General features: G+C 48.5%; 1 protein-coding gene across 2 annotated transcripts in view; it reads left to right on the top strand.

Annotated features, from left to right (window-relative positions):
* The first annotated feature begins 7,556 nt into the window (after positions 1–7,556).
* The window catches only part of SMURF1 (SMAD specific E3 ubiquitin protein ligase 1), a 107,203-nt gene continuing 96,079 nt past the window's right edge, over positions 7,557–18,680 (top strand). Inside the window, exon 1 of one of the 2 annotated variants that reach the window (XM_058681156.1) lies at positions 7,557–7,902. In XM_058681156.1, the coding sequence (XP_058537139.1) occupies positions 7,848–7,902 (55 nt within the window). In that variant the 5' untranslated portion in view covers positions 7,557–7,847. The remainder of the gene's footprint in view (positions 7,903–18,680) is intronic. The other variant, XM_058681157.1, reaches the window with a different exon arrangement.

Genomic DNA, 18,680 nt, shown 5'->3' on the forward strand with positions numbered 1-18,680 from the left:
GATTGAGCTATCTTCTGCTTTGATAGGGAGCTGGGTACAAAGACCAGAAGTGGAGCAGTCAGAACACCAGTGGACATTCATGTGAGGTGGCAACATTGCAAGCAGCAGCTTAACCCGATGAGCCACACCTACCTCATTCTTAAATGAACAAAGAACTACCGAATCAGGCATTTGAAAAAGCCCACTGACATAGTAGATACATTGGCGAACAATGCCCCAAATCAGTTGGATGCCTGGCTGTAAGACCCCCTCAAACCACCTGATGCATGACATAGTAGTAGGATGAAGTGTGCATTTATCGGAAAGCACAAAGCAAGGAACTGGTTAACTGTTGCTTGATTTTCCAGGTTCCCCAAAGAGTTAGGGATGAAGGTTCTTACGGACTGAAACTGGGCTGAGAGGTGGGTGGCCAGCTCATGTCCAAGTTCCTGGTTGGTGAACGACGCTTAAAACCTTCCTTCGATTGGTCAGTGGGGCCATGTTCTTTAGGGAATCTATCATAGGTTCCAGTTGGTCTAGACAATACTGGCCCTTCTGGACAAATCTGGCCACTAAGGCTTCTATCATTTGGAGAAGCAAATGACTTCTGAATATAGTGATCAGAACCTCAGAAGGCCAGCTGGATTGTTCCCTCAAGTCTGCAAAGTCCTTTTGATAAAGGACAGGCAAGGACATCTTGTGCTAAGAGAGACTGACAAGAGGTTGGGTCTTGTTTTTATATTATAGGGGTTCAGTTTCAGGTACCAAAACAAACGAGGGCGAGGACAAAACTGGACAAAAAGAAGCCATGTAAGGAAAAGAGAAATCAACTCTAGTATCATTACCATACACAAGAACTAACAAAAGACGTTGCTGTCACAAAGCAAAAACGATGGTATTTTTAAAATTTCCCCAAACAAAAGAACTCTTGGAAATAAAAATAATGAAAAAAAAAATAACAGAACGGGGGAGTAACATTGAAGCAATCTCCCCTAAGGCCAAGGAAAATGACGGAAACAAAAATAACAAAGATGAGATTCTATCGACTAGATCAAATCTGAATAGAGTTATCATAGAATTAGAGGATGGAAAAAGATAGAGCGAGGAAAACTGTTCAAGAACCCATTCAACAGCATTTCCCCAAAAGGAAGAAAAGTGATTTATTTGCACAGTGAGTGGCCCAGAGGAAAAAAATGTATGAAAACTGGCAAATACCCAAGTACAACATTATGAAACTTCAAAATTATGCTAAAAGATGATAAATTTCCAAAGGGTAAACCCAAGCTGTGTGTAGGAGATTAAGTGACTGAATGGGTTTCTGTAGTGTAGAATCGCAGTGGCCTTTCTCACCACAGGGTTATTACGGACATTCTGAAATTCTGGGAGGGATGTTTGGAATGTCAGACTCAGGAAACCTTACTTCACAGCATGCCGCACTGAGATGCCCATCTGCTCTGTCAGGTGTATCTTCGTCAAACTTTGCTTAAATATTAAAAAAATTTTTTTAATCTTTAAAGTTTTAATCCCATCCACAGTCAGCTAATTTATTCTAATGGGAATACACAGATGTGGACACAAGAAGAAATTTGAATGAATTACTCAGAATAATCAACCCTGGCTACCATTCTTAAATAGTAATGGTCAGATACCAGAAGAGCAGCAGTGGGATGAGAAAGGCCAAGGCAGAGAGGAATACCAACAACTGTCCCCAGAAAGGGAGATATAGATATATATGTATATATATCACATATATATAAATTTATAAATATATAAATATATATCACAGTTCAGAGACTCCAGGGGAGTTAAACAGCCCTCTAATCTATATTCTCAGCAGATCTGAAGTTAAAGTGAAGGCATCCTTTCAGAATCTGTAGCAGAGGGTGCCAGCATTGTGAGTTAAGCCATTACTCATGACACCTGTGTCCCGTGTCAGGGTGCTGACTGGGGTCCCAGCCACTCTGCTTGCAACTCAGCTCACTGTTAATGTGTCTAGGAAGTTGCAGAGGATGGAATAAACGCCCTGCCACCTGCTTGGGAGCCCTGGGCAAAGCTCCTAGCCCCTGGCTTCAGCCTGCTCCAGGCTTCAGCCCTGGCTGTTGGGGGCATCTGTGGAGGGAACCTCTACAATGAGCACCCTTATTTGGGGCATAAGTGAATCTCACATTAGAGTGCCTGGGACTAGGATCCAGCTTTGACCCCGGTCACCTGATGTGGGAGACTCAGCTCGATTTCCTGTCTGGGCTGTTACAGGCACTTGGGGATGAACTAGTGGATTGAATCTCTGTCCTTTTCATTTTGAGAAAGGAAGAATGAAGGGAAGGATGGAGGGAATTACAAAAACAAAAAGGTCTCCAAGTCAGTAAAACGGCTAAGAGCTGGATGTTATTAATGACATGATGAAGCAAACATTAAGTCCATTTTTTTTTCCATTGTCAGAAGAAAGGGAGAGCACTAAAACCAAGAAGAAATTTGTTTAGGAAACTCATAGGCCACATAGGAAGCAAACAAAGCATGGTATGATTTCCATCTCAATTCCAAAGCAATTCTTTTTTTTTTTTTTTCAGATTAATCTTATTGGAAAGGTAGATTTACAGAGAAAAGGAGACGGAAAGATCTTCCATCGACTGGTTTACTCCCCAAATGGCCACAATGGCCGGACAAAGCAGTTCCTAGAATCAGCTGTGTGTTCAGAACACCAGTACTGTCATCCTTGACACTGTCCACATGCATCTGGCAGAAGATAGAAGTGGCACTATGGCGAAGTGGAGCAGGGGGTAAACATTTAGGCACCGACATTCTTGTCTCACTTGCAGGGGATCCCAAGTGACAAGCTGATAGAGGAAGAAGCTCACATTCAAAAAAGCTACTTAAGGCCCAGCGCGATAGCCTAGCAGCTAAAGTACTCACCTTGTTCGTTCTGGGATCCCAAATAGGCGCTGGTTCAAATCCCAGCTACTCCACTTCCCATCCAGCTCCCTGCTTGTGGCCTGGGAAAGCAGTCGAGGATGGCCCAAAACCTGGGGACCCTGCACCTGTGTGGGAGACCTGGAGGAGGCTCCAGGCTCCTGGCTTTGGATCAGTGCAGCTCTAGCCGTTATGGCCAATTGGGGAGTGAATCAGCAGACAGAAGATCTTCCTCTCTGTCTCTCCTCCTCTCTGTATATCTGATTTTCAAATAAAAAATAAATCTTTTTTAAAAAGTTACTTAAAGGTACAACAAACAACTAAAATGGAAGCAACAAGGTAGGTGTAAGATGCCAGTTTGGACACCCACGGTCCACATCAGGCTGCCCGGGGTTCAAGTCTGGCACGAGCTCCAACTCCACCTCTGCTGCTGAAGACCCCGGGAGGCTCAGGGTCTGTGATGACAACAGCATGATTTAGGGGGTTATCACACCCACATGACTTTCCTGGATACTTGACCTGTTCCCAGCTGTTGTAGGCATCAGGAGAGTGAACCAGTGGGATGGGGGCTCTTTCCAGCTGTCGGCCTGCCTCTGACTTGGGATACGCTGGAATTATACAATGTGTATGACATGCCTTAGATTCCAGAATTATGTTCCTGAAGCATCAGTGCTTACAGTGGGAGCCAGGAGGTGAGCTGAGTTACCTGCAGTCAGAAGGCATGTGAGTGCCGGCATTGTCCCCCAAAGGGAGCTGTGTCACTTCACTGAATCTTGAGTGGGAAAGTATTTCACATCCCTGATAGAGTTATGTGTGTGCATGTGCAAAAAGCTTGCTTATTTGAAAGAGTAGTAGACCCATCTCTTGGGTCACTTTCCAAGTAGCCACAATAGCCAGGACTGGGCCAGGTCAAAGCCAGAAGCCTGGAATTCATGTTGGTGTCCCACATGGGTGCAGGGGCCCAAGCGCTTGGGCCATCCCCTGTTGCTTTCCCAGGCACATTAGCAGGAAGCTTGATGGGAAGTGGAGCTGCCAGGACTCAAATTGGCTCTCATATGGGATGCTGGCATCCCAGGTGATGGGTTAATGTACTATGCCACAATGTTGGCCCTGATGAAACCATTTCAAGTATTCTTTCCTCGTAACAGCTTCTCCCCTAGTTTCAAAGGACTTTCCCTTAATAAGGAGAGATGGCTGCCCTGGTGCTGTGCCTGGTGATGACATCCCAGGCCTGAATTTGAGCACACTGCGATGCTGTTAATCATAGCTCCCAAGTGACAAGCTAAGGTGACAGCTCACAGCACATGTGGGTGCTGCTTAAGGAAAGAACCTGCTTGTGCCCTTTTAAAAGCAGAGTGTGGGGGTGAATCATAAAAAATAAATTTATGAAATTTACAGCCCCAGTAGATTCCATGGCTGTGCTCTGAACAGCGACACAGTGGTCAGAAAAGGACAGTGTGTGGGACTGTATTGCCTGGTGACATCACAGCCATGTAGCTGGTAGAGGATCACTACGAGGTTCACATAATGAGAAAACCATTGGCATGGCATTCCCCAGAATGCATGCCTGTCACTAAGATGTATATGACCATTTAAACTGATGCTACCTTTGAATTAATCACTGCTCAATTCTGAAACTCACTTCTTTGAAGGGCAAAGGAAGGGAAAGAAGAAGCGAGAGAGGAGATGGGAGTCAGGCAGTGGGAAGAGGCAAGGGGTGAGGGGAAGCAGGGAACTGAGCACCCAATCTAGGTCTCCCTGATGGGAGGCAGGAACCCAACTGCCCAGCCATCACTGCTACCTCCCCAAGTTTGCTTCACAGGAAGCTGCAGCCAGGAGCCCCAGGGCTGAGAATCAACCCCGGGTACTACAATGGGGGCTGTGGATGTTGTCAACCTCTAGGCTGCAGGCCCACCTTGAACCTCCTCAGAAACTAAGGTGTGTGGTACGGACACCCAGCAAGCAAGTCGCCTCTCCCTCACATGCTGGGTGACTGGCAGATGGCACTGTAGTGTCCACTACAGTGGACTGGGGAAGACTTTACAGTGGACAGGGCTGGGGAAGACTTTCATGTGGCTCTTCTGTCAGATTTATACATTGTTTTAATGACTTATTGATACAATGCACTCTACTGCAAACACTGAGCTACAGAAGCCAGGGACCACACTATACAGACTTTCATTTCCTGCATACTAGCACACTAGTAGGTACACAGGTTATCTATTTGGAAGGCAGAGAAACACACACACACACATACATACACACACACTTGATTACACCTGTCTGGTTCACTCCCCCAAATGATTCCACAATAGCCAAGGTTAGTCCTGGCTGAAGCCGGAAGCCAGCAAATCCACCTGAGTCTTCCACGTGGGTGTAAGGGCCCAAGCATTTGGGCCGTCCTCTGCTGCCTTCCCTCCTTAGCAAGCAGCTGGATCTGGACTGGAGCAGCTGGGACTTGAACCAGCATTCAGACATGGGAAGCTGGCATTGACAAGTGGTGGACTAACCTGATGCCCCAAGGCTGGCCCCCAGGAGGGTCTTCATGGATGCTCTTCATGTTCTCCTGTGGAACAGAGGTAGAAAATCATGTTACTAATAGTCACATACAAATGACAAAGCTTTTTTTTAAAGCTTTATTTTTGTTGGAAAGCCAGATTTACAGAAAAGGAGAAACAAGAGAAAGATCTTTCATCTGCTGATTCACTCCCCAAGTGGCCACAATGGCCAGAGCTGAGATGATTGATCTGAAGTCAGGAGCTTCTTCTAGGTCTCCCACACAGATGCAGGGGCCCAAGCCTTTGGGCCATCCTCTACTGCTGTCTCAGACCACGAGCAGGGAGCTGGATTGGAAGTGTATCAGCTAGGACTTGAACTGTCACCCAGTGGGATGCTGACGCTAACAGGCAGAGGATTAGCCAGTTGAGGCATAGTGCTGGTCCTAACAAAGCTGTTTCCTGAAACATAGTTCTTGGGAAGAAAAAGAATTGAAGACTTGAGTCCATCCGTGGCAGAGCTGATGCAGGCTGGTGGGGACCAAGAGTAGCTTTGGAGATACTGCCAGTGCCGTGACAGGCATTGCAAAAAGGGGGTTGAACCTGGACTGCAGATACTCATGCTTGAACATCTAGCGTGTTCACTACGCAGGAAGGGTGGCTGGTAATTACAGAGCATCTCTCCCCCACTTAAACCAGATGCTCCAAAACCCCAAATTAACTTAATTTGTTTACAGCAATGCCTTCCAGTAATGAGGTGGCATTTCCATCCCTTTGTCGGTAAGAGGGGAATCTTTGTCACGTTTATCTGCGCTTACTTGTAGTTTTTGCACAATCAGGGTGCGGCGAGGGCCTTGCTGGGTCTCAGCAGAAACATGGCTTGATGTCAACACCAAGCAGCCCACGTGCGGTGGTGATTGTGTTCCAGATCTTGCACATCTGTGGGCTTGGGGTACCTCTAAGCAGTTACATGACAAGAGCAACCACTTGTTCCTAAGAACTGGCTTCCAAAGCGGCCAGTGCCGTGTGTCAACTGGCTAATCCTTTGCCTGCAAGAGTCAAATCCCATATAGGTGCCAGTTCGTATTCCGGCTGCTTCTCTTTCCATCCAGCTCACTACTTGTTGTCTGGAAGGGCAGCAGAGGCTGATCTAAGTCCTTGGGATCCTGCACCCATGTGGGAGACCTGGGGGAGGCTCCTGGCTTTGGATCAGCTCAGTTTGGGCCATTGAGGCCATCTGGGGAGTGACCAGCAGATGGAAGATCTTTCTTCCTTGCCTTCTCTCTGTGAAACTTTTTCCAATAAAAATAAATAAATCTTTAAAAAAAAGTGGCTTCCGGAGACTCCAGAAGCCCTCTCCCAAGGTAAGCGTTGAAGGAAACAAGCCAAGGATGGCCCAGTCTCCCAGGAACAGCTGGGAGAGATGAAGAGACACTCAGTTTAACAGGAGAAATGTGCGGAGTTCTGCCTGAGAGGAGTCTTGAGTGCAGGGCTGAGAAGGAGCGGGGTGGAGAAGTCTGGGGGTGCCACTGGAGACCCCAAGTGGCCTTAGACCAGGAACAACTACCTACAAAAGGGAACACGGATGGATTTTGAGGTTCCCATTGGGATTTTCCACCAGCCCCACGGGCATCATTTTGCCACCGGGCAACAGCACACAGGCTGCTCATGCATGCTCTCTCTTTCGGGAAGTTTCTCCCTCGATCTCGCTCTTTCGCCCAAAATGGAGTGGCAAGCCTGTGAGGAAGGCGCTGAGGGGGAGGAAACGCCTCCCCTCAGCCGCTCCTCGGGAACACCGAGCCTTGAGGAAAGAGACCTGCAGAAGCCGGCCCCTTCTCCCCACCTCCGCATCCCGCAAATCCGTTCGTCCAGGGAACGCGGCTCGGCCCAGCCGCTGCACACCACGCGGAGTGTTGCGTGCGCGGCCGCGGAGGCGGGAAGCCCCCCGGCCCTCAGGCTGCAGACCCCGCGCGCGCCCCACGAGCGGGCCAACGGGAGACGTAGCGGCGCGCCCCGCCCCGCCGTCCCCTTGCGGGCGCGCACGTCGCCGCGGGCGCGCACGGCGGCGGGCGCGCGCAGGGCGAGGGCCGGCACGGCGGCGGGCGGGTGCGCGCGCGCGGCTCCGGGAGGCGGCGGCGGAAGCGGCGAGGGCGGCGGGCGTCCGGCTCTGAGGCGGCGGCGGCGGCGGCGGTGGTGGTGGCGGTGGCGGTGGACGAGGCGGCGGCGGCGGCTCGGGACTGGGCTCGGCGGGAGCGGCGAGGGCCCCGGGCGCCCGGGCGCGCCCCGATCCCCCGGCTCGACCAGCCGCCCTGCGCCCGGACGCCTGGGCCGCGGAGTTTGTGTCCCGGCTCGGACCCCGGCGCCCAGCCCGGAGTCGTAACCTTGAGGCGGCGGCGGCGGGGCCGGGCCGGGCCGGGCCGGGGGGCGGCGGCGCTGGATCCGCGGCTGCCCGATCGTTGGCGGGAGATGTCGAACCCTGGGACGCGCAGGAACGGCTCCAGCATCAAGATCCGCCTGACAGGTACGGCCGCCCCGCGCAGCCCCCTCGCTCGCCCCGGGGACCCCCTCGGGGCGCCCCTGCACGGGACCCTGGGCGCGCCGGCCGGTGCCCCGGGACCGCGGCTCTCCCCCGCGCCGGCCCCCCACTCTCCGAGGGGCCCGCCCCCCGCCGACCCCGCCCCCCAGGCCGCCCCCTCCGTCCTCCGGCCCCGAAGGCCTCGGTCCGTCCGCCCCCACCTGTGCCCCCGCCGGGGCCGCCTGGCCGTTCCCGCCCCACCTGCCCTCGCACTTCTCCCTCCCAGCACCCGGTCCTCGCCCCCTCCTCTTCCTCCCTGGGATCGGCGCGGCTCGCCCTGCCCGCCCACCCCTGCTCGCTTCTCCCGCTGCTGGAGGGGCCCCCCGGCCGCTGGCCCTCGACACCTCGGTCCTCACCTTCCCTCCCCAGCCCCGCCCCCGCCTATCTCCCGGCCCCGCCCCCTCGCCTGGCTCGGGCGGCCTCCACCCTTTTCTTCCTGATTCAGCCTCGAATTCCTGCACCCGGGTCTTGGGGGGGGGCTCCCGGTCTTTGCTCGCTTCCCGCCTGATCCAGACCTCTCCAGTCTAGGCCACTTCCGTTCTGCACCCCCAAGCCCCGGTGCCCGGCCCCTGTGTGCGCCCGCGTCTGCGCCCAGGGTCCCTCACCCTGTGTGATGGGCGCCGCGTGGGCTCCTCAATGAAACGGCCCGGGTGCCACCTTCAAGGGTGAGCGCCGAGCCGGGTATGGGCCTGCGATGCGGAGGCGTGCGTGTGTGTGTGTGGACGCGAACGCGCGGTTGCGGGCGCCGCAGACCCTGCCCGGTTGAAATCCGTGCCCACGGCTGGGGGTGGCGTTGCAAATCCTGCCCTGTGAGGGACTTTCCGAACTCCAGGATTCCCAGCTCTGGGAAGCAAAGACCACGTTCCGTCCGCTCCCCGTCGGGGATTTTCCCGTGTTTTTTTTTTTTTTCCCTAAGGGGATGAGTGTAGTGAGGACTTGAGAGTCTGGCGTGGACTCGCGGCCGAGAAGGCGCAGCCCTAAACTGTAAAATACAGGGAAAGGACAGTAAGTGTTTGTTTTTTGTTTTTCCTGAAAGTAAATTTTACTTTGAAAAGTTCAGAGTTGTGGTCTGATACCATTTTGGTTTTAGAAGGGTTTTTTTTTTTTGAAAGAGGTGTAACGTCAGGGCATGATTTGGACTCAAACACAGGCTCCCTGGATTTGTCAAGAAACAGGCTGGTCCCCCGCCTTTGCCTCTGAGAAGCTGTCTGGCGATGGCAGGGAAGATAGGAAACACTTGTCGCCCTGTGGATACAGTGTACACGGCGTTATCTCTGGTTACACGAAAAGTCACATTCTTCGACATTGTAGCACTAGCAAAGTGCTAAGAACTGGCAACTTTCATTTGGTGTAGTCTGTACCTGCCTTCACCTAAGCTTCCATTTCCTTGTTAGCAAAGGCAACTGATTTGAGGAATTTGGTGGAAATGGAATCAGTTGTTCTAGAATAGGTGTTAACTACAGTGTTCATGTCAGGCAGGCTTGTGTGTGTGTGTGTGTGTGTGTGTGTGTGTGTGTGTATTCACCAAGCCTGGCTCGCTGGGCTGGCCTACTTCCTTGTGAAAAGGATAACTTGTCCTCCTCCGGGATGGTTTTGGGGTTCAGGAATGTAGGTGTCACCTGGCATGCTGCTGTCTGAAGAGGCCTTGGGTGGCGTTTGATGGGGCAGGATGAGGTGCGTGGGGAGTGCTCTTTCTCAAACACCAACCATGTCTCCAGCCGGTGGTCTGGGGGGAGCATCCTGCCAGCAGGCTCCCTAAGAAGGTGTGATTGCCTACACTAGTGGTTCTGGTTATCTTCTGGCCTGGAAATGTTCTAGCTAACTATTTAGTTGAAGAAGGGATAAGTTTTGGTTTGGTCGGCACGCTGGTCCGAGTAAGTGTGAAATAATTCTGGCATTCTCATAGAGCTTATTTCCATGTTTGATATTTCCAAAAAAATGACTTTTAACAATGAAGGATATTATATCCATTAGATGAATTGCTCATATAGCACAAGTCATTGGAAGACAGGAAAGACTTTGGAGTTCGATTGGAACACCCAGAATGTCTGGGTTCGCAGTTGTATTTGCTGGCGATGGTGCCTTGGGTTTGGGGTTAGCAGATTTCTGGTGGGAGTGATGATGATTAGCTATGTGATAGCCAACTTGCTATTTCTCCTTCCTGGGTCTCCATTTACTCATCTGTCAAGTGAGAGTTCAACTCTGTTGTGCCATTCTTTGAGCCTCTTTTTCACATCTCTATCAATGTTCCTATTTGGAATTGTTGTTGGGCACGTCTTCTTTCTGTCCTCAATCCTGGTATTCAGAAAGTTGTGGTAAAACACAGCATTTGCGTTTGATTTATGCCAAGCGTTAATTTTGTGTAATGTTTGTGCTTATGAGCGTTTTCTTTCTGTTGGATCCTTTTTGTTTTTGAAAACTATTGGGTAATACGTTGAACTGCTCTCGAAATCTGTTCTAAACAGAAGAATGTGTGTCTCTTTAAAAAGTGGAATATAAAATGCTCATTTTCATTTACTTTAAAGGCAGAGGGAGAGATGGGGGTGGGCATGGTAGGAAGAGAGAAATCTTGGATCTGATGGTTCACCCCCAAAATATCTACAACAGCTGGGGCTGGCCTAGGCTGGAGCCAGAAGTCTGTAACTGTCACACAGGAGTGGCACTGGCCCAAGCATGGGAGACATTATCTGCTTCCTTGCTGGATGTATTAGACAGGAAAATGGATTAGAAATGGAGTAGCCAGGGCCCAGCGCGATAGCCTAGTGGCCAATGTCATCACCTTGAATCCACCAGGATCCCATATGGGCTCCAAGTTGTGTCCTGGCGGCCCCATTTCCCATCCAGCTCCTTGCTTGTGGCCTGGGAAAGCAGTCAAGGATGGCCCAAAACCTTGGGACCCTGCACCTACATGGGAGACCTGGAGGAGGCTCCTGACTCCTGGCTTCTGATCAGTTTAGCTGCGGCCATTGTGACTGCTTGGGGAGTGAATCAGCAGATGGAAGAAGATCTTCCTGTCTCTTCTCTGTATATCTTTCTCATAAAAATAAATCATTAAAAAAAAGAGAGAAATGGTGGCACTCTGGTGTTGGATGTGGGCACCACAGGTGGGGCTGAACCCTCTGTGCCACCATGCCAATGCCCGTAAACCTTTATATTTAAAATAATGTTATCTGGGGGGCAGTATGATGGCATAGTGGGTAAAGCTGCCACCTGCAATACCAGTATGCCATATGGGCCCAAGTTCAAGTTTCTGCTGCTCCACTGCTGCTGCAGCCTGCTCGTGGCCTGGGAAGAGCAGCAGGAGATGCCGGAAGACTCAGATGAGGCTGCGCACTGTGGCCCCTACAGCCGCCGAAAGTGGCCCAGTGGATGGAAGATTTCTCTCTCCCTCTTGGTTTCTCCTTCTCTACAACTCTTTCAAAAACAAATCTTTAAAAAGATTAAAATGTTATTTTAAATGAATGTCTATAGTATTTTTGTGGAAAACTAGTTTTTAAGTGGTTTGGGTAGGTTTAGGGGCATAATATGTCCAAAATCAAGTGGTTTAGAGCATTATTTTGGAGACATTGTAGAGTTTATTGGCAAATAAAAGATTTTGGAAACATTTTGATTTAAAATTCAAACTTTATTATGTGGTATACAAATGAATCCCAGATTGTTTAGTCCACTTTGGACAAGAGAATGGCATTTTGAGCTCTAAGGGTTCCATAGTGCTGTTCGGGAAAATTAAATCTTATTCTAATGTTAACCAGCTAGTTGAAATACCACATAGTTTTGTGCCTTGAAATATTCTCTGTCCTAGTATCTGTTGGAGCGTGACTGTGTATGGCAAAGAGAAGAATTCCGGTTCCCGGGAGAGGGGCAAGGAGAGCGTGTGGGCACAGGAGTATGGCTTGGAGGTTGCCACACACATCACGTCACACTGGCTTGCATCCTGCTGCAGCTGCGCAGCTGGGAGAGAAACAGTGTCAGTAATGGCTGTTATTGTTCATTGATCAGTGACCCAACTGATTGCTTCAAAATACTTAAACTTCTCATAAGGATTAAGGAAATGGTGAGGAGTGTTGACTCTGTCCACTTGTAGTAAGTGTGCGTGTAATAAAACTCACTTGTGTAAGGCGGATAGAATCTTTGTTTCAACAACTGTGCTGTGGTTGCTGGGGTGAGATGGAGTAGTGGCTAATTAATTAGCTGATAGCCAGGTGTGACAGTTTCCTTCAGACCTGCCGTCAGAGGAGGGAGGGACAGCCGCGGCTCCTCTTTAAGCCAGCTTATCTGGGGGTGGAGGAGGGCTTGGATCCAATGCTGTTGTGAATCTGAAATTGCAATTATACTTCAAAAGAATCTCATTTCTGCTTAGTACCAGCACAGGTCCCATCCATGGTTTTGATCACCCCCATGCTTTTTTCTCCTTGCGATCTTGATTCCATTGATTTTACACATAAAATCTTTTATATACTTTATCCATCCTATTTTCAAAGTAGTTACGATTTATCAAACTAGAATTTTTTACACCAGGAGTTCAAAACTTTTTTTTTTTTTTTTTTTTGTAGCTATGAAAGCGGATTCTGCCAGGGTTTTCTTTCCCTTCAACAAATTGTCTTTCTTTTGTTTTGGTTGAGGGGAAGTTCTGGAGGCATGTCACTGGTCAAGTATTTTCTTGTGAATTGAAAACTAAAGAGGAAACACTGATCCCTACAGCATCACCAAGCCAGCGCTCCCGTTCATTAGACCAGCTATTTTGTAACACATTTGTGGGTACTGGCTGGAAGCGAAAAGAGCCAAACTGGACATTTTATTGAGTGGTTCCTAAAGTTTGAAAGGATGAATTATCTTGACTTCTGTGTTGTTCAGATTCTTTTGCTGGAGAGAGACTAATGGTTAGGATTTTGACTTCAGGGTTTGAACATTTGTAATCTCAAAACTATTTTAGAGGTTAAGTATTTTTAAACAAATAGGAATCTGAAAAATTTGGTTTTGTCCCTGACAATTTAAATAACTGCTGTGCCTGCTGTTGTGTAAGTGAATTTTCTAGAGAAACCTCCCAACTTAAAATTCCCTGGCTATCCCAGGCTCGCTCTTCCTGGCTGAAGTCGCTGAGGCCCTTCTGGCTGTAGGCGAATCAGAGGAATCGGGTTCAAAACACAAAGGCACAAAGCGTGTGGATGAGGCACACCCTCTTAAAACATTAGAGTCACGATTTTGTCTCCAGATGCAATTTCATCCATTTAGATATATAAGTGGAATGTTGTTTGTGCATTTCTGGATTAAAGGAAGGAAAAAAAGCCTTTTATTGTTTGCAAACAAGGCTTCAGGTAATGTGCAGCCAGTGCTGCGCCCCGCTCTGCCGTTCCAGCTGTGTGCACCTCCATTGCCGCAGAAAGGAATTCTAATTGGCTGAGGAATGTCGGCAACATGATGTCTCACTGAGCAGGAACCTACTCCGCTGGCTGCTGGGTGATGCCTTTCAGATGTTTTCAGCTCCTGGTTCCAACTTGGAGGTTGCTTTCAGGATACTGGCAGACGATGCTGGGAAGCTGCCGATGCAGATGGCAGCCTGCTTTCTTCTGTGTTTGCTGGGCGGCCGCTGGGCTCTCCGAAGCTGCGGTGCTTTCTTGTGCCTTAGAGGCCTGGGTAGGCATCGCAGGGTCTGAATTTTATTTCTCACTCACAGAAGTGCCACACCGAAGGAAGGGGGAAGGGTGTGTGTAGACTTATGATCTTTTCACAACTCATTTCTCCCATCTGTGATGTAAGATTCCTGGTTCTTTTTTTTTTTTTTTTTTTTTTAATACTGCTCACGACCTGAGAAAAATGGATTCGATATTTTAATGAGTACTCATGAATTATTTATAGAATGGCACAATGGGAATACAGAGTCATGGGTTGCTGTTGTTACGCCATAATAACCATGCAGATGATGAAGCTGGTGATGTACTTTGACATGGAAGAAAATCTATAGCAGCAACTGACAGACACGCAGAAACACTACTCAGGATGGGATTGTAAGGTTTTCCTACGAATTCGGAAACCGCCTGCGAGGACTCGTGTTGCAGACTGAAGCCTGCCTCATCCCTAAGAGGTGAAACCCTGAAAGCCTCCGTGTTGTAACCAGGGACGGCGGAGGAATGTGCACTGACATGATGGCACTAGAAAAAGACAGGAAACTCAGAAAGCAGAAAACCAGACCGTTGTTTACAGATGAAATGGCTGTGTATCAGCAGAAAGCTAAGATCAACTGAAAAATGGTTATAGACAATGGAATAGTAAGTAAATAACATGTATAAAAAGTAAATAATAATAAGTAAATCAACATGCAAACCCAGACCAGGGAAGGCGGTTTTAATCAGTGTGAACACATAAAGGGCTTTCAAAATTAATTAGAAGACCAGTCGCCTAATAGGCAAAGAAAAGGGGCAAGTCACAGAAAAGAAAATGAAAATGGATTTTAAATACATGAAAAGACAGCTCTGTTTCCTCTTACATGTCCATTTTGTTCCTTTGAAAAGATTTTTCATTGACAGTCAGCCCGAGTCCTACTAAATAAAATACAAATGAAAGCTCCAGTGAAACAGTTTCTCATCCAGGAGACTGACAGGCCAAAGACTTCACAGCTGTTCAGGGAGAGGCGGGCAGGAGCGCCTTGCTGCCGTGGTGTAGGAGGAAAACTTGACCAGCTGCTGTGGAGGGCAGCTGCTGACGGAGTGAATGTGTGGACCCTGGGACCCAGTGGTTGTGCCTTCAGGGTTTTCTTTCTCTCAGATGTATTCACACACTCATGTAAGTCTTATGCGCAAAATTATTGCAGCTTTGTTTGAAATTGCGGAAGATTAAAATCTGCCTAAATGTGCATCAATGAAGAACTAGTTAAGCAAATTATCGTCTAGCCCCAAGGATGTGTAGCTTTTCAGAAGATAATACTCTCATTCTGATATGGAGCACTCTGCAAGACGCATTACTGAGTGGAAAACAATTTTGACTCATAAAAGTGAATAGTGTGTGTGCTGCTTGAGTAATAAATAGAACAAAAAGGGGAAAATTTTTAAATGAACTGTTTGTATAGGTTGTCATTGGAAGAATACTACGGAAACTGTTGTGATTCCCCTTAAGGAGAAATGAACTGAAGGCCTGCAGGAGAAGCAGGTGTTGGTTCCTGAGTGTGTGGGGGGAGGCAGGGAAAGGGCATTTCATTGGATTCCTTTAGCCTTGAATCTCAGTCCTTCTCTCGCCTCCTTAAAGAATATGTTGCTTTTCAATAATGAGAAACATTAAAAACAAAACAGAACCTATAGTTCTTAAGAACAGAAGCAGTTACACAGAGCAACCAGAACGTCAGTTGCCAAGAGTAATTGCTTTACAATATAGACGTTTGCAAGTTTAAAATAAAGTGTCTCAGAGCTGTACCCAGTCTCTGGATACTTCCTTACCCAGACAGGTTGTGGCGCTTTCAGAATAAACTCCTTTCACACGACCATGTGGCTCTGAACAACTCACTTTCTCAAAGAGTGTTTAGTTTGTTACTGAGAGCTTCCCTGGAAGGGGCTTGTTGAAGCAAATTAACATGAGACCCAAGTGCTTCTTCCCAGCGTCAGGAATTTGGAGCTGGCCTCCAAGACCTAGGTCATTGGGTGAGTTCTTTGAAAAACTGGGGACTTGAATAACTGGGCTGGCCTGTGTGATTTATTTGGAATGTCGTTTGGTGTTGCCTTTGACTGCTTTTGAAAAGTAATCTCATTCCTGCAGTGGAGGTGAAATCTCTCACTTGCATAAGCCAGTAGTCATAAGTCTATTTCTAAATCAATAAGTTTGCTGTGAACATTTTCAAGGCTTTTTCTTAATTTTAACACTGACTAGAAAAGAAATATTGATCTCCAATTCTGTAAGAGTAGAAAGAGTGGAAGTTTGCTTTCCTTTCCTCTTAGATCTTTCGATAAAAAGATATATATTTTTACTCATTTTTTTTTATCCAATTGGGTTTCTACAAATATTACTTACAGATGACAGATTTGAGAATGTCGTGATGCCTGTTCATACACGTCGGTGACAGTGAGGTGTTGGATCCGTGCAGTGCTTTGTTTCCAAATGATTCTTACACATAATTCCTGGAGCCAGGATGTGAAGCCGAGCTCAGAAGGTGCTGTTTTGGGTGTGTGTGTGAATAAACACACATCCTAGGCTAAAAAAGCTAGGATGCAATTGGGTTTATACTCTAAAAACACACGGTACAGCAGAGAAAAGGATTACTTAGTTTGTCCTAAATTGATAACCAGATAACAGAACTACTGGGGGCACACTTAATCCAGCTATAGCAAATCTGTGCGCTTCACAATGATGGATAGTCAGGCAGGGAAAGGTCTGCATTCCCTCGGGGACACTGTGTCTTGCCCTTGTTTATTTGGATACTTCTTTGCTCAGACCATCCAGCTGCAGTGTCAGGGTTTCTCTGCGAAAGGAGTACTTACGGCAGCCACTCTGGGTGAACAGAAAGGGCCTTGCTGCTGACAGGCTTCACTCTTGGCCTCTTGCTGCAGCGTCAGAAGCTCTGGGGGAGGATGGCCTGGTGGCTTCTGGTCGAGACAGTCTGATGACTTGGGTACAGCAGTGATAAGTTTAGTCGCGTCTGGGATCACATCGCACAGTGATAGGGAGAGATCATTAATCCGGATCAAGGACTGCTGTTTGCATACGTTGAGACTGGGAAATAGGTTTTTCTTGTGCAGGAATAGTGGGTTAGTTGCCTGCTGATAAGTCCACAATTTTCCCCCAAGATGCACTGTCCCTGTGTTCCAGGTTGGTGAATGGCGCTGGCAGCCAGTCTGTTCCTCAGACCAAACCTTGTGATGGCCTCGACTCACTTGCTCGCTTGCAGAAGGTGTCCGTGCTGCCTCACACTGCGTGCTGAACCTTGCCACCTCTCTCCCTCTCTGCTTTGATTCCCAGGCCTAGGCACTGTCCTGCCATGGTCTCCTGTATGGCTCCCTGTGTCTGTTGTGTTGCAATATCCCATCTATTCCTGTGTGAATAACATCTAGATGAGTGGTTCTTGAGTGGAGGCAGTTTTGCTCTCCCAGGGGCATTTGGCAATGTCTGGAGACATTTCTGACCGACATGGGTTTGTGGATGGGCACAGACCAGGGTCGTGGATAAGCCCTCTCCAGGGCAGAGCTACTCAGAGGATCAGCCAACCCAGAATGCCGGTAGTGATGGAGGTGAAGAAAGGAAATAGTACTGGTACCTGGGGAGTCCCAGACACTGGGAATACTTCCTCCGGTTCCCCCCTCTGAACTCCTGAAGCTAGTGTCTGCTCTAACTTGTAAAACCCTGATCTGAACTTCATGGTGATGGAACCACACCCTGTGCTTCCACAGTTGGCTTTTTAAAGACTTACTGATTTGAAAGAGCTTTTCCATTCACTGGGTCACTCCCCAAATGCCCCCAAGGGCCTTGGTTGCTCTTGGCCAGGCCCTAATGTCAAGAAGCCATAGCTTAGTCAGGTCTCTCATCTGGATAGCAGGGACTCAAGGACTCAGGCCAGCACCTGTTGCCTCCCAAGGTATGCAGTAGCAGGAAGTTGGAATTGGAAGTGGAGCAGGTTCTGTGGTATGGAAGATGGGCATCCCAAGGGGCGTCTTAACTGCTCCACTAAACGCTGTCTTCTGGTTAGCTCACTTGGTCCAACCTTGGGTTCGTGAGATCAGTCTGGAGTGCTGCTTGTGGCTGTGGACCACTCAGCCTCTGTTGATGAGTGATGTGATGGCACCATAATTGATTCCTCCACCTATTGATGGGGCTACAGGATTCCCCGATTTTGACTTTTATGAATTGTGCATCTGGGAATATTTGGGTGTCTTTTGGTGATTGTATACTTAGGAGGAAAATTGCTGGGTCAGGGGACTGGCAGTGTAACAGGAGGTAAAGCCAGCATCCCATGTTGGCGCTAATTGAGTGCTGTTGGTTCCACTTTCTATCCAGCTCTCTGCTAATGGTCTGGGAAAAGCAGTAAAAAATGGCCCCGCCTAATGCGGCCACCTGGGGGAAGGAACCAGAAGGAAGATCTGTTTCTGTGTGTGTGTCCCTTTCTCCCTGTAACTGACTTTCCAGTAAAAATAAATTAATCTTCAAAGAGCCCTGCAAGAGTTGCTGGGTCATAAGGTAGGTGTGTGTTCAATTTTAACGCTTTCTTTCCCTGATGTGGTTGTACCAGTTTCCGTTCCCTCCAACATTGCGTGCGAGTGAGTTCCAGTTGCTCCATTTTTTTGCCAACCTTGGTGTTTTCATTTTTGTTTTAACCCTTTCGGTGGGCATGATTTCGTATCGCTTTGTTCTTTTGCGTCTATTTTTCCACCGCTAACAGTTTAAACAGCAGCTTTAAAATTCTGAAGTCATTGTAGGTGCCTAGGATGATGGAGAAGAATGTACAGGGTAATCCTGTGTACCCCTCAACCAGCTTCCCTTTCACAGCATTGTGTATAGCCACGGTGTAATAACAGAACCAGAAAATCATGTGTTGTGTGTGCATGTGGAGGTTTTTTCACGTGTGCAGATTCGTGTAACCACTACCACAGCCATGACATAGAATTTCACTGCAGCCACAGGCTCCTTCCCTTTGCAGGTCCTCCCAGACCTTCTCTTCCATCTCTGGGAGCCCAGGAACCAGTTCACCATCTCACATTCTTCCAAGAGCGAAAATCAGATCTTGTCATCCCCTTCCCTGTGGCCCTCTG

Source organism: Ochotona princeps, chromosome 24 (genome assembly GCF_030435755.1).
Source record: "Ochotona princeps isolate mOchPri1 chromosome 24, mOchPri1.hap1, whole genome shotgun sequence".
NCBI classification, from domain to species: Eukaryota; Metazoa; Chordata; class Mammalia; order Lagomorpha; family Ochotonidae; genus Ochotona; species Ochotona princeps.